The sequence below is a fragment of the Triticum urartu genome, chromosome 3A (genome assembly GCF_056163025.1).
Source record: "Triticum urartu cultivar PI428250 chromosome 3A, HENAU_Tu73, whole genome shotgun sequence".
NCBI classification, from domain to species: domain Eukaryota; kingdom Viridiplantae; phylum Streptophyta; class Magnoliopsida; order Poales; family Poaceae; genus Triticum; species Triticum urartu.
In genome coordinates this window covers 84,811,019-84,824,246 of record NC_141875.1, presented here as the reverse complement: position 1 = coordinate 84,824,246, position 13,228 = coordinate 84,811,019, and the positions used below count along the sequence as shown (strand labels likewise).

General features: G+C 41.5%; 1 protein-coding gene across 12 annotated transcripts; it reads right to left on the bottom strand.

Moving 5' to 3' along the window:
* Window positions 1–6,671: 6,671 nt before the first annotated feature.
* On the bottom strand, window positions 6,672–12,494 carry LOC125543057 (uncharacterized). 12 transcript variants are annotated; one of them, XR_015618240.1, is made up of 7 exons: window positions 11,878–12,494; window positions 11,688–11,782; window positions 10,878–10,917; window positions 9,502–9,695; window positions 7,637–7,710; window positions 7,335–7,388; window positions 6,672–7,244 (listed from the first exon to the last, which is right to left on the bottom strand). XR_015618240.1 is itself a non-coding variant. In XM_087546477.1 (6 exons), the coding sequence occupies exons 1-4, from the start codon at window positions 12,106–12,108 to the stop codon at window positions 9,546–9,548; spliced, it is 318 nt and encodes a 105-aa protein (XP_087402603.1). In that variant the 5' UTR covers window positions 12,109–12,494; the 3' UTR covers window positions 6,683–7,244; window positions 7,335–7,710; window positions 9,502–9,545. The 12 variants fall into 12 exon arrangements, 5 of the variants coding, with proteins under 5 accessions (XP_087402603.1, XP_087402600.1, XP_087402601.1 ...); XR_015618241.1 differs by having other exon boundaries at window positions 7,335–7,377; XR_015618242.1 differs by lacking the exon at window positions 7,335–7,388 and having other exon boundaries at window positions 6,673–7,244.
* Window positions 12,495–13,228: the final 734 nt, after the last annotated feature.

The following is a 13,228-nucleotide window of genomic DNA, read 5'->3' as shown; positions in this document are numbered from 1 at the left end:
ATCAGACCACCATAGAGTTTAAGTTTACAACTCGATCCAGCAAAGTCTTCAAAAGAACGAGAGTTGTAACTTAGAAGGAAAAAAACACCCATACAGGTAGACCCGCTTGAAGACTAACTCAAATTTCTCCCCCTTTGTCATCAAATGACCAAAAGGGTCGAAAAATGAGGACTAACGCCCCTGAAGAATATCAAGTTGATGGAGGAGCGCCAGCATTGTTGGGGTCGTTTGTTGTTGTAGGGCCTGCTACAGTGTCGTCCAAGTCTTCAAACTCGTCGGTGTCACGGGATGAAGAATATGAGCTGGCCACCAAGGAAGGAACTTTGACTTTCTTGAATTTCTTCGCTGGAGGTGCAGACCAATCAAAGTTCTCCATGAGACCTATTTGATTCAGATCTTCTTCACCATACAGATGTGATAATATAGCCCAGGTGCGACCGAAAACTTCATGGAGGTAGTAATGGTTTTTCTTCACTGCATTATGTGTAGCAGTCATGTTGTGAAGAAGAGAACCAAACTGGCGCTTAACCCAATTATGGTTTCGATCCACCTTCTGGTGAAGAATAAGAAGCAGCTCACGGTCAGTCATTACTCTAGGAGCTGTGGCTTGAGGATTTGGCTTGGATGCATGTGCAGCAGAATCATGAGTGGCAGAGTCATCATTGGTGGAGTAAGATGCAGCTTTGCGAAACTGACCATCCAATGGACGAATGCCTTCATCAATGATAGCAGGTGCCTTGCCCTTTTCATCAGCTGAGGAATAAGTCTGCTTGACGACTTCAATTGGGGGCAGGTAGCTGAGGTGATTCTAAAAGTCAGCCTTGTAGTTTAGTGAAGACCTTGTTTTGAGGAATCTCATAATCCAAGGAGCATAAGGCTTCAACTCAAACGGAGAGAGTGCAACATTTGCTAGAGTCCTCATGAAGAAATCATGATAATTGACAGGAATGCCATGTATGACGTTGAATAGAAGATTCTTCATGATGCCAACAATTTCCTCATCAGACGAGTCGTGGCCTTTGATAGGACTCATTGTCCTCGTCAGAATGCGATAGACTGTTCTGGGCACATATAGCAATTCTTTCATGAGGAATTTGGTCCTTGGGGCCTGACCGGGCTTCAGGGGCTTCATCATCACTTGCATGTAATGGCAGTGAGTTCAGGCTCCTGGTACAGATAGCGAGCTCCTTCAAGGGGTGGACTGATGGGCAGGGCGTGAAGGAATTCAGAGGCCGATGCCTTATAATGAGTGTTATCGGTCATCCAGTGCAATACCCAAGTGTTGATATCATCAGGATCACCTGTGATGTGCAGTGTAGCGTAGAACTGAAGAATAAGCTCTTCACTCCAATCAACAATGTCAGAGCAAAAGTTGAGGAGGCCTGCGTCATGAAGCACACTGAGGACAGGAGAGAAGCAAGGCAGCGATTCCATGTCCACGTGAGGAATATGCTCGTGATAGAAGACTTTATCCTTGTTGAAGAGCAGTGAAGAATAGAAATTGGCCTGGCTGGCAGTCCAGAAGCGCTTCCTCCTAAGACGAGCAAAGTCATAAGGATTGTAGTCCATGAAGAATACATGCTCGCTAAAGAAGTCATCAGCCTTGAATTTTTGCTTCTTTGAGACGGTATCCTTTGGCTTGGGTGAGGAGGGCCAGTCAATTGCATCACAACCTCAGGGATCTCGATCTCAGGTTCCGCAGGCTGAGGAATTTCAGGTTCTTCTTCAGTGGCAGCCCGGGACTTCAATTCTTCATTTACATTTTCTTCGGCACTAGTGGCTGGAATCTCTTCATGGACAGACGGTGTGGCATGAGGTTCTCCAGATCCCATTTGTACTTCAGTAGTGACAGGGGACTGAGAAATTTGTTGTAGGGGTGTGAACAGAGGAGAATTGGGATGCGACTTTCCCAAAAGTCATCGTTCAACACTGGAGTTGTGCATCCAATGTCCACATCTTCGTCTTCATTCATTTCTTCAATGCCGGCCTCTTCAGCAGTGAACTGAGGCATGGGCGATGAGACTATTGGGGTTGAAGGGATTTCATCCGCTTCAATTTCTTCATCCAACTCCTCTGAAGAAGCAGCAGAAGGAATGTCTTCATCGGATCCGCTTGGGATCACGTATTCTTCATCAAAAGGAACAAGGTCCTTTGATGGCATATATGAGATAGGAACAACATAAATTGGATTTTCAAATGAGCTGGTCAGTGGCTTCATTTTCTTCGGAGCTGAAGAATCTGATGCAGTTGATGCCTTCCTTTTCTTCATAGTTGCACGCTCTACAGCCTTGGTCTTCTTCACATCTGATGCAGATGGAAGGATCAGAGTTGGTGTATGCGCAGGAGGAGCAGAGGAATTTGGTTCAAGATCTTCAGGCACAACTGATGCAGTTGTCATGACTTCTTCATTTTCTTCAAGCGCAACACTAGTGGTTGCCCTAGCAATTTCTTCAGCGGCTGGAATGTAGTCATCATCCCTAGTACTAGCATTTTCTTCAGTAGCCTGAGTATCATCAGCGGTGCTGGCATTTTCTTCAGTAGGCTGAGCAGATGCTTCAGCCTGAGGATTTTCTTGTTGCGTTGGGGCTGCAACATTGGAAGTGAACTGTTTAGTTAGTTTCACAAAACGAACCTTGGCTCCCAGCCAATCAGCGCGGTATGCGTCAAATTCATCACTGAGTTTCTTGATCTCAGATTGAATAGTGACAGGTTCTTCAGTTGTCATAGACAACATTTTTCTTCAGGAAGCGCTCCTTTTTGTACTACGCTTTCTTCAACTGCCTGGCCTTTTCAAATTTCCATTTTTCTTTCTGAATGGAGTCAACATATGACTTTGGCCAGGAGCCAGTTTGAAGTCAGGCATAGGAGTGTTGGGGTCCTTGTGCCTGAGATCAATGTAATCAAGGATCAATTTTGGATCCAAAATCAGAGGCACACTTGTGCCTTTGGCTCTAGCGGCCCTGAGTTGCTTGTCCCTGATGATTTCAGCAAGTTCTTCATCATCAGCTTCGTCTTCATCAGACAGCACTTGAAAGGCAACCTGCTTCTTGTGAGGACTTGGTCAAGAGCCTGGTCCAGCAGTGGCCTTTCTCTTCAGCAGAGAAGGGCCAGTTGATGAATTTGGTGCAGCTGAAGAACTAGCAGAAGCTCCTGAGGCAATAGAGATGCCTGTTGTCCTTTGGCACGTGGTGAGATGCATAGGTGATGAGGATTTTGATGGAGGAGTTGAGGACTTTGGAGGAGCTGGCACGGCTTGAGGAATTGGCCGTGAGGGCTTTGAAGAATCTGGCCGTGAGGGCATTGCTGAGGAACTTGGCCGTGAGGGCATTGGGGTTGAAGCACTTGGCTTATGAGCCGGCTTTTTTGGCATGGCCTTCTTTGGCTTGCTTGCAGAGGCCTCAGCAGTGGCAGCAGCAGCAACAGTCTTCATTGAATTTCCTCACTGCTTCCTTAGCTACTCTAGCTAGCTTGGCCTGGCGCTTGGCCCATTCATCAGGATAATCCTCACCACGCTTGAGGCTGGTGGGATCATCTACTTGGCCAGGTGCTAACGAAGGTCTTGGGCATGGAGGATGAAGAGCGAATTTCTTCATATACTTGGGAGTAACATATCTGTATTCCCTCCATTCCCGTGCCCATCTCCTCTCTATCCTTTGGATGCGCACTTTGCGCTCATTCTTAGTTTCCTTTCCATGGGTGGCCTCATCAGGAGTGCAATAATCCTTGTATATATCCTCAGGGATTTCAAACACAGTGTTGACTTCCAGCTTCTTTCCTCCCTTCTGAGATTTCTTGCCATCTGCCATTTTCTTCAGCTGAGGGTTTTGAACGATTGAGTTCTCTGAAGAGGTATGCAACTTTTCTTCGAGGAATGCTGCAAATGAGTTAAGTTGATGAGAACCTAATGATTCAGCAGCGGACATGTGTACCTATGAATAGAGTATAGTTGCGAGGAATTTGGAGAGGTCATATGCGTTCTCAGAAGGTTTTTGCAATAAGAACAAGTTTGAGGAACCAGTTGAGTCTTGAAGAATTTCACTAAGCGTTCTTTGACTTAGGTTCCAAAGTTGTACAGATTTGAAAATCCACACAATTGAGGAATCTTGAAGAAAAATGTTGCTTAGAGAAACAGATCAAGAACAGATGATATGTGAGGTGTCTAGTGTGTGAGGATTTGAAGAAAACACCTTTTGAAGATTTGAAGAAAAACAACTGAATCAACAAGGGTAGTAAAAGTAACTTCTAATTACCCTGGACGAAGAACACGACGAACTGGGAAGTGTAGATTTGAATCTCATTGGTTCAGATCTTCCACGCCCTAACTTGGCTGAGGAAGACAGCTACGGTGGCGGCGGAGTGAAGAAATCCACATCCAGCGTGAGTACAGCGGCGACGAGGTCAAGGCAGTGAAGCTCTTCCTCACCGGCAATGATGAAAGTAGCGGCAGCGCTAGGGTTTGAGAGCTCGAGCGAGGGAGTGAGGTCGAGCGGAGTAAAAGTGAAGTGAGGAAGGGAGAGGGGTAAGCCGAAGTGAAAAACTGCTCGCCCGAGGAAATAGGACGAACGTGCCCCCGACCCTTCTCATTCGCTTGACATGTGTCACTCACGTACTGAGAGGTGATGTCGTGTGTGATCGTGGGTGAATAGGATAAGTATTATCATGAAATGTGTAACGGTTTGAGCGGCAAAGGCCGAAAATTCAGATAAGATAAGTTTAAAGTTACGTTCGCAATTTCTTCTGCTGACAAGGGCACAGTTATATATATATATATATACATATACATATATACATATATATATAGAGAGAGAGAGAGCTATTCTGTTACGCGTAACAGAATACCCTACTTGAACTGATGAATTCAAGCGGTTGAACTGATGAAATTTGAGCGATTGAACTGATGCTTTCTGTTGCTGTTAAAAATCGTCTTCTTTAGTTCAAATTATTTTGCAATTTTTTTTTGTTAAAACGGGGCGTGTAATATATCGTTGGAAAGCTCTTGACACCCACATTACAATCTTATAATTTGTTTTTGCAAAAAAAATATGATTTAAGAGCAGTTTTGAAAAAATCGTTTTTTTTCAAAACCGAAAACGCGAATCATATTTTGGACTTAATTTTCAAACGGTTTGTCGGAATTGAGCAAATGAGCTGGCGTTGGAAAGCTTGTGAAAAATCCGCATCTTCCATATATCTACTATTTTTTCAAATTTTATGTGATTTAAAAGTAATTTAAAAAAGGTGAAATTCTGGGCGAAATGTTTTTTCACTGTTTTTTGCAAACGGTTTGTCGGATTGACGCAAATGATACGGCGTTGGAAAGCTATGAAAAATGCACAAATTCTAATTCTTTACGGTTTAAATACGAATTCAAATACGGTTAAAATTGGTTTTGAACGCGGTTTTTTAAAAAAGTTTGTCGAAATGAGACAAATAATATACCGTTGGATAACTATCGAAAATGCGAAACTTAGTCATGTTGGACGTTTTCTCTACTTCGCAACTGTTTAAGAGTAATCTTGAATACGGCATGACGGATCCTGTTGTTTTCTCATCTGAAAAACAGAATAGTCGTACTGATATATGTGTATGTTTGTATTGAGCTATTTTTTGTAGAGTAATTTCAAATGGTTCCGAAAAAAGGTACTTGTACTGATGCTTGCATGGGTTTGTAGTAAGTGTGTCTTCACATAACTAGACTTTGCTCTATTTTTTGGGTAATATTTTTCTCGTAAATTTTCAACGGTTTACTGTATCCTAGCCCTGAACTTGCATGGTTTATATTGTTGAACTGAATGTTATTGTATGTCGGCCCTGTACTTTCATGGTTTATATCATCGAACTGAATGATATTTTTTTCAAAAAGAAAATTTTTGTTATTCTTTTTTTTGAACTAAACATTTTTTTACAACGATGTTCTGGACTTCTCTTATTTTATGACTTGTACTTTTACTATTTGAATTGCATGGGGTTTCCTTTTGCTTGAACTTTTACAATTTAAATTTCTGTCATTTCTTTTATGCCGAACGGATCACCGTTTTTAACTTGTGCTGATCAATATTTTTAATTAAACCAATTTTCCTTTGTACGGACCACCGTTTTTGTTTGTACGGATCATTTGTAGAACTTGGACGTCAATGTCACAGAATTAATTTGTGAGCTTCTTACGTTTCCTTTTAAAGTTGTTTTTCCCTCGAACTTGATTGGCATCAATTTTTTTTTCGGTACCTCTCGAACTGATGCGACTTTTTTCGACGAGTACGTACCAAATTTCTCTGTACTGTTATGTTTTTAACACACACACATATTGAATTGTTCCCACATTTCATTATGAATTTATTATATATAAAAGTTGAACTATACGACACTTTTTAAATGAATCTAACTAGTATTTTCGCTCGCTAAACTACCAAATGTTTTTCCGTTGTAAACTCAAGTCTGAACAGTTGTAAATACTTCTAAATTGAATTGAAATAAAATATAGGAACACTCGAGTCTGAACAGTTGCAAATAGCTCTAAATTGAACTGAAATAAAATATAGGAACTGAACTGAGTGTATTTATAGATTTCTGCTAGCATGCATCATGACATTTTAGATATGTTTTTACAATAGAACATATAGGGGCTGTTTGGTTCTAGAACTAGCATTGCCACACCTTGCCACGCATTTTTACCAAGCTTGTCTAAGGTTAGTTCATCAAAATGAGAGCCACAAGTTGGCAAGCCTAAGGGAATCTTGCCACACTTTTTGTGTGTATGCCATGTGGGGTCCAAGTGTGGCTTGTCTAAGGTGTGGCATGAACCAAACACTCACCTAAGTTGGTCAAACTTGCCTAACCTTAGTTGTGGCAATCTTTGGCTAAGTTAGTCACAAACCAAACAGCCCCATACTAATTTTTATTTCAAGTAACCTCAAACAAAACGAAAGTGGAGCTTCATTTACAAGAATAGAACAGAACATATGCTAGTTTCGATCCATACAAGGTTTTCTCAGATGCTTATTAAGCATAACACACAACTCCTGTTGTGCTATAGGAAGAACACTTAAACAGGGGAAATTGGACATAGAATCATTAAGTAGGTGTACTAAAAAGCACACAAAACATGTATTGAAAAAGAACAAAACATTCTTAGCGTTGCATCGGCCTCCTGTGGCAGAGGTGAATGTTCTGATAGTTGCATCGTCGCACGGCCTCGTGTGGCGGAGGTGAACGGGTTGTGGTGGTAAGGGTGAACGGCTTGAGCGCTGCATGTCCAAAAAAATTGGTTTTATTTGACAACACAAAAATATAAAAAGGATGATTTCAGTTTCATAAATTAACTCAAGAGGCAGTACCTCTAGCAATGGAAGATTACTGAGCCAAATGCCCATTCCGTAGCTACAAAAAAACTGATTATTTTGTTTTTCTTAGTGGTGCCACTACCTTCAGATTAGAAGGACATACATAATACTCATCCGCTGAACTGCACATATTTTTTAAATCATTTTCACGGCCTGATAATACATCCATCTCATTTATTCAGTTTATCGGTTAACAAAAAGTATCAGCTATCAGTCCACAAAGAGCATCAACTATCAGTTCACAAAAATATGAAACATCACAGGAACATAAAAAGAATGTTTATTAGTTCGCAAACCTATCAGCAATAGTAGTCCTGCGGCTCCAGTGCAGCCGCCATTGTTGGGTTTTCTTCTTAAAATACACACTGAACTGTTGTAACAAAAAAGAAACTTTAAACCACAAGATTTAGCAAGATGAACCACTAGCCTACTAACCAGAGAACTGAATGAATTTCCAAAATTGAACTTTTTTCTAATGCTCTGCAGGCCGGAAAATGGGGGATTAAAGTTTGTAGCAGTAGTGCTCATGCCTATATAGGGCTCTCCCAGGACAAGCCCTTGTGTATAAAAAAGCTAGTGGTTTAAATTCAGAATGTGGACAATGCCACCACACATTTTATTAGTATATATTCTCACCTTATCCTCCGGTGCCAGTTTTGTGTTATATGAAGATGCAAAACATAAAGGGAATTGTACTTATGATTCGGAATTAGATGAACCCAATAGCAAACAAAAGATGGACTAAAAAAACTGAACGAGCTCAACCATTCTACTTTTTGGGAATCTAATGCTCTGTAGATGAAGTGAACTCTTCGACACATATCTTTCGTTTGTAAACATACCCAACTCACACCCTCCTGTATATTGTGTAAACATAAAGGCACAATCAACTGAGCTAGAGACGGAAAAATACAGGAGATGGGAAGTGCCAACAAGTGACACTACAGTGCATGCATTCTTGTGATCTCCAACACCATACAATCTTGCTATACATAAGCCTGGATGCATGCTAACCATTCCATTCAAAACGTAAGAATTTCGCAACAAAGAGTTCAAAAAATGACTACCCATGAATGTATCTGACACTTCCTCTAATCTCTCTTGAATTATTTTTTAGTTTAACTTCCTAAGAAAAAATAACGGATAGAAAGTCAGAAATTAATTCCTTCTCAAGGATTGTTTACTTCTATAATATGAAATCCTCTCACTCACTTATTTATGTCCTCATTGTAATTTTTTTGAGACAAACCATGACTAATAGGATTTACATAGAATCTGACTAGAGTAGAATATTGATTCTGAATATGTTGCAAGACCGTAAGGTTCTGACTGTTTATTACTATGCCAAATATGAATTTCAGTGTCTCCACTCTTTTTTCCTTCTCCACCTTAAGCTAGCTGAATTGTATGGTTGAAACAGAGACAACTCAAAGAATAGGAATACATGGCTAAACTTGTCATCGTTGGGAGACTTGTTTCTCACGCATTCCTCCTCCAAATTGTTCGATTTAGAGCAGCAACTGAGCCCCCACTGAAACATTCACAAGAAAACATTTTCAACACCTAATTCAGTAGAGATGTTTCTCCAAGGAAACCATCCTATAAGCAACTAATGAACAATGAATAATTCCGTATAACTGAAAAACAAAATTTCCCCCACCTTGGTGTCGTCAGTTATAAAAGAAAACACCTAAGAGGCACAACTCCCATGCATCTCCATTAACACATTTTTTTTCAAAAATTTCCTCCTAGCGCTGACTAAGACAAGCACGAACCAATAATCACACATACACCCATTAGAAGCAGTGTTAGTGTAGAACTGAAAAATGGGAAAAAATCATGTGGAGTGAGAGGCGAAGAAGAATACGATGTTGATGTCAGACCGGATGGCTGAGTGGGACATGGGGGTCAGGTTGGACTGAAGGAGCAATCTGAATACAAAGCACTAGTGATAATAATAAGGCGGTCAAGCATCTAGTTTTGGCACACCCAATAATAGATGTACTGAGATGGTCAACTAATTGTACTTAGATATTGAACTTATTTATTGCAAAAATAAAGTCTAAATCATGGCTGAAATTTAGTCTAAATCATAAGACTGATGGGAGGATAAGGCAACTTTGGCAAATGTATACAGAATTTTAAATTTCCGAGCACATACCTTCTGTTCTTGTTTGTTGCCGGGATTTTGGCAAATGGCTGAAATCACGAGCGGCGCCTGGGTGCGCCGGGATTTTGCCGCTGTAGGGGGATCCCAGCTACTACCAAGTCATTCCCGAGGAGCTTATAGAGGCGACGCAGTTGGTCGCAGGCCAGGTGTAAGCTTGAACTATCAGGTGTGCCGGGATTTGGCTGCTGTAGAGAAACAAGAAGTCAGAACAAACAGGAGTTATATAGGTTACATATTTTTGCCTTCTATAATGACGTGCTTCCTGGGCAGTCCAAAAGCAGCAGCCGCACAAGTTCAGTAGCCACTCAACACGCGCACCTACTCGATGGGAATTTACACAGACTGTTTGCAATTTGTACAAACTTTTAAAACATGAACTCTGTGGTCCAAAACTTAGTATTTGAACTAAAATGCATGTTTTAACTAAGTTGCATGATAGCTCAAAATCGAAATCAAATCATTCAGAAATTGCACCAAATATATCACATATTTGCAAAGATGAAATGCATCTAGTGTTGCTAGCAAGTTGATTAATAGAATGACTCTATGTGTCTCTCTTATTTCTGTCCATGATGGTATGGTAAGTGATAACAATATACAATGTACAATACACACATGTACTACACAAGACTCTACGTCTGTACTGCCTAGAACAACAAATTAATCAAAATAAAACTAATTTATGAAGGAAAAAATTCTTGAACTTTGGTTAGAGCTTTGTTCGTTGAGATTTTTGAACTCTTGTAGTAGTTATACTTGAACTTGCGCTACACACTTCTTATTCAGTTGAGAGCGTCTGATATTTTTCCATCACCAATAACATTCTAACCCTTTTAGCAAGTTGTAACAGAGCCAAAAAGCGTGTATGAGAACTTGTTCTGACAATCTGAATCTATAAATAGTAAAGCGTATACACTTCTTTTAACCAAGAAAGTAATAACTAGTTTCTATGCTAATCTGGAGACAGTAAGGTTCGGTTTTTAAAGTAAGCTGCTACAGCCAGTAGGGACCCAGTACACTCAGTAACAATTTTATCTGCAAGGCAAAATGACACCAAGATTCTGCAAAAAAATAAATCATACAAAATAACCGAAATAATCAAGAACTTCATGTATGTTAATTTTTGAACTCCCTTGAATAGAACTGCTCGCTTTTTTCTGTTGCCTAAGCCACTTACATACAAACAGAAATAAATTTGTAGACCAAAGGACTCAGCAAATTGAACCATTAATTTTCCAACCAGAGAACTGCAGGAGTTAGCAAAAATGAACTATTTCCTCAATGATTTTCCAACCAAAAATCACATATTTTTAAACGAAACCAAACTTTTTCAATGAACTTCTTTAGGTTTATGTGTACGAACTTACCAACTTTCCAAACAAGTACTTAGCTCGCTTATCTTCTTTCCTTCATGATGGAATTAGAAGTGCACAACATAGAAGCAATAACACATGGATCAACTAGGGCAAACAACAGAACACAAAACTAAATAGAAATTAAACCAAACAATATGGCACAATTTTACTCTCTAGTATACTAACCACTACAGGATATTCAGTACAGTGGTAATACTACTTTGCTCATCCATTTGGTAATTTCTTAAGGTTATGAAATTAGATTTTTAGAGGTTTCATGAGAAATCAAATATGTCCGTCTCATACAAGTGAAAGAATTGTCCCTGCTTTGGTCTGCTTATTGCTAACCATCAACAAACATTCTAGAGGGACTACAAAATGATTAAAGAATACTATATAAATTTATTTATCTGGCAAATTATGAAATAGATCTTAAACCATTTTAGAAGATGCTCTTTGTGTGCAACTTTCTATGAGTCCATTTGATACAAATAAAATCACATCAGATTGGGGGGGGGGAGTTAGATCATCCTGTCATATGCACAACTGAGCTAAGTTGATATCTGCATCTGCAATATATTTATTTAGCTTGCCATTTCATCAAATAGGTGCTAGGCACCTTAACTTCTCAACTTTCATGATCTTTTAGAGATGAACAAGTGCAATTTTTTATGGAACCAAACTTCTGAACTTTTTCCAATACACACTTTGAACGTGTGGCGGCGTGCACCAGTGCCGGCAAAAGCTCATATGTGAAGGAGGATGGCAGGAGGAGCTCGGACGGATAAGTGAGGAATAGTTGGACTGATGTGAGCCCCATACCTGGATGAGGACAGGAGGAAGTAGTCCGTGTGGGCGGCGGGGGCTGTCTGTAGAACTGAGCTTTTTTTCTTGCAATCCGTCCAACCTCCCTCGTGCTGCACTACAGAGAGAAACAAATTAGTGAGAGAAAAGAGCAGTAGAGAGAAAAGAGATGTATGTACTGCTCCTGTTATTTTTGTTGAACCGCAACTGAATGTCATAATGAAGAGAAAACGGAGAAGAGGTTGCGTGTCAGCAGTGCTGGATGCAAAGGACCGTAGGCGTGGGGGGAACTATCGTGTGGCGCGGAGCTGCTCGCCGGAGGGAGCGTCGTGCATGCTAGTAGAGTTGCTGGAGGGGGAGGGCAGGTGAGGGGGGCGGCGCTAGAGCTAGCCCAGCGGCGGAGGTGTTCACCATGGCCGCGGGAGGTGGCGACCTCCATGTTGCGCCGCGGGGATCCACAGACAGGGTAGCGGTGGGGGTGCGGCAGGGGCCACGGTCGCGCATGAGGTAAGGCGCGCCGGCGGCGATGGCGCGCTGCTTGGCCGAAGGAAGAAGGAGGAGCGGGTGCGGTGGCGCGCTTGGCCGGAGGAGGAAGGAGGCCCGGGGCGGCGGCGAGCTTGGCCGGAGGAGGTAGGAGGACCGGGGGCGGCGGCGAGCTTGGCCGAAGGAGGAAGGAGGCCCGGGCGGCGGCGAGCTTGGCTGGTGGAGGAAGGAGGCCAGGGGCGGCGGCGCGCTGTAGGGAGCGGGCTCGGGCGGCGCGGGGATGTAGGGGTGGATCGTGGGGGCTTCGGTCAGTTTACAAGATTCGCGTCCATCGATCTATTAGGGCGCGAGGGTAACAAAATAATATTCTGTTACTATATAGCCAATGAAGAAAAACAATGAAAATGGTGAAGACAATGCAAATTGAAAAACAACAGAGGAATTTCAAAGCTGAGGAAAAACTTAAATTGAAGATTTTTAATTTTTGGTGGTGGCGTGACCCACCGTATAAGAATGATGATTTCAGAAACCGCATACAACTGTCGTAGGGTTCTGAGAATCAAATTCTTCGTTAATTTCTTCACACTTAGAGTGTTGTTCTTCATTAGTTGAAGAAAAAACGTTTCTTCATGTGTTGCACATCAAGTCATCAATTTTGCATAAGTGTTAGGATGAGAGTCCTTTTCAAAGAACATTCGAAGATTCTAGGATATTTAGCTCATACCGCAACTTGCTAAATCTCTTCTCATCCAAGGGCTTGGTGAAGATATCGGTTAGCTGTTCTTCAGTCTTCACATGCTTAATAGAGATGTCGCCCTTCAACACATGATCACGAAGAAAATGATGACGAATCTGAATGTGATTTGTCTTCGAGTTCTGAACTGGGTTATGAGCAATCTTGATGGCACTCTCATTGTCACAGTAGAGTGGCTCATTCTTCACGTTGACGCCGTAGTCCTTGGGAGTTTGCTTCATCCATAGTAGTTGAGCACAGCAAGAACCAGCAGCAATGTACTCAGCTTCAGCAGTAGACAGTGATACGCAGTTCTGTTTCTTCGAGGACCAACAGACTAAGG

Bases quoted from the DNA above. Each gene is read 5' to 3' on its own strand.
- LOC125543057 (XM_087546474.1), bottom strand. From the start codon at position 12,173: ATGCGCGACCGTGGCCCCTGCCGCACCCCCACCGCTACCCTGTCTGTG. The intron at 11,783-12,080 runs GTGAACACCTCC...TCTGTAGTGCAG, and splicing joins CGCCACCTCCCGCGGCCATG to CACGAGGGAGGTTGGACGGA. The intron at 10,918-11,687 runs GTATGGGGCTCA...TCCATCATGAAG, and splicing joins TTCCTCCTGTCCTCATCCAG to GAAAGAAGATAAGCGAGCTA.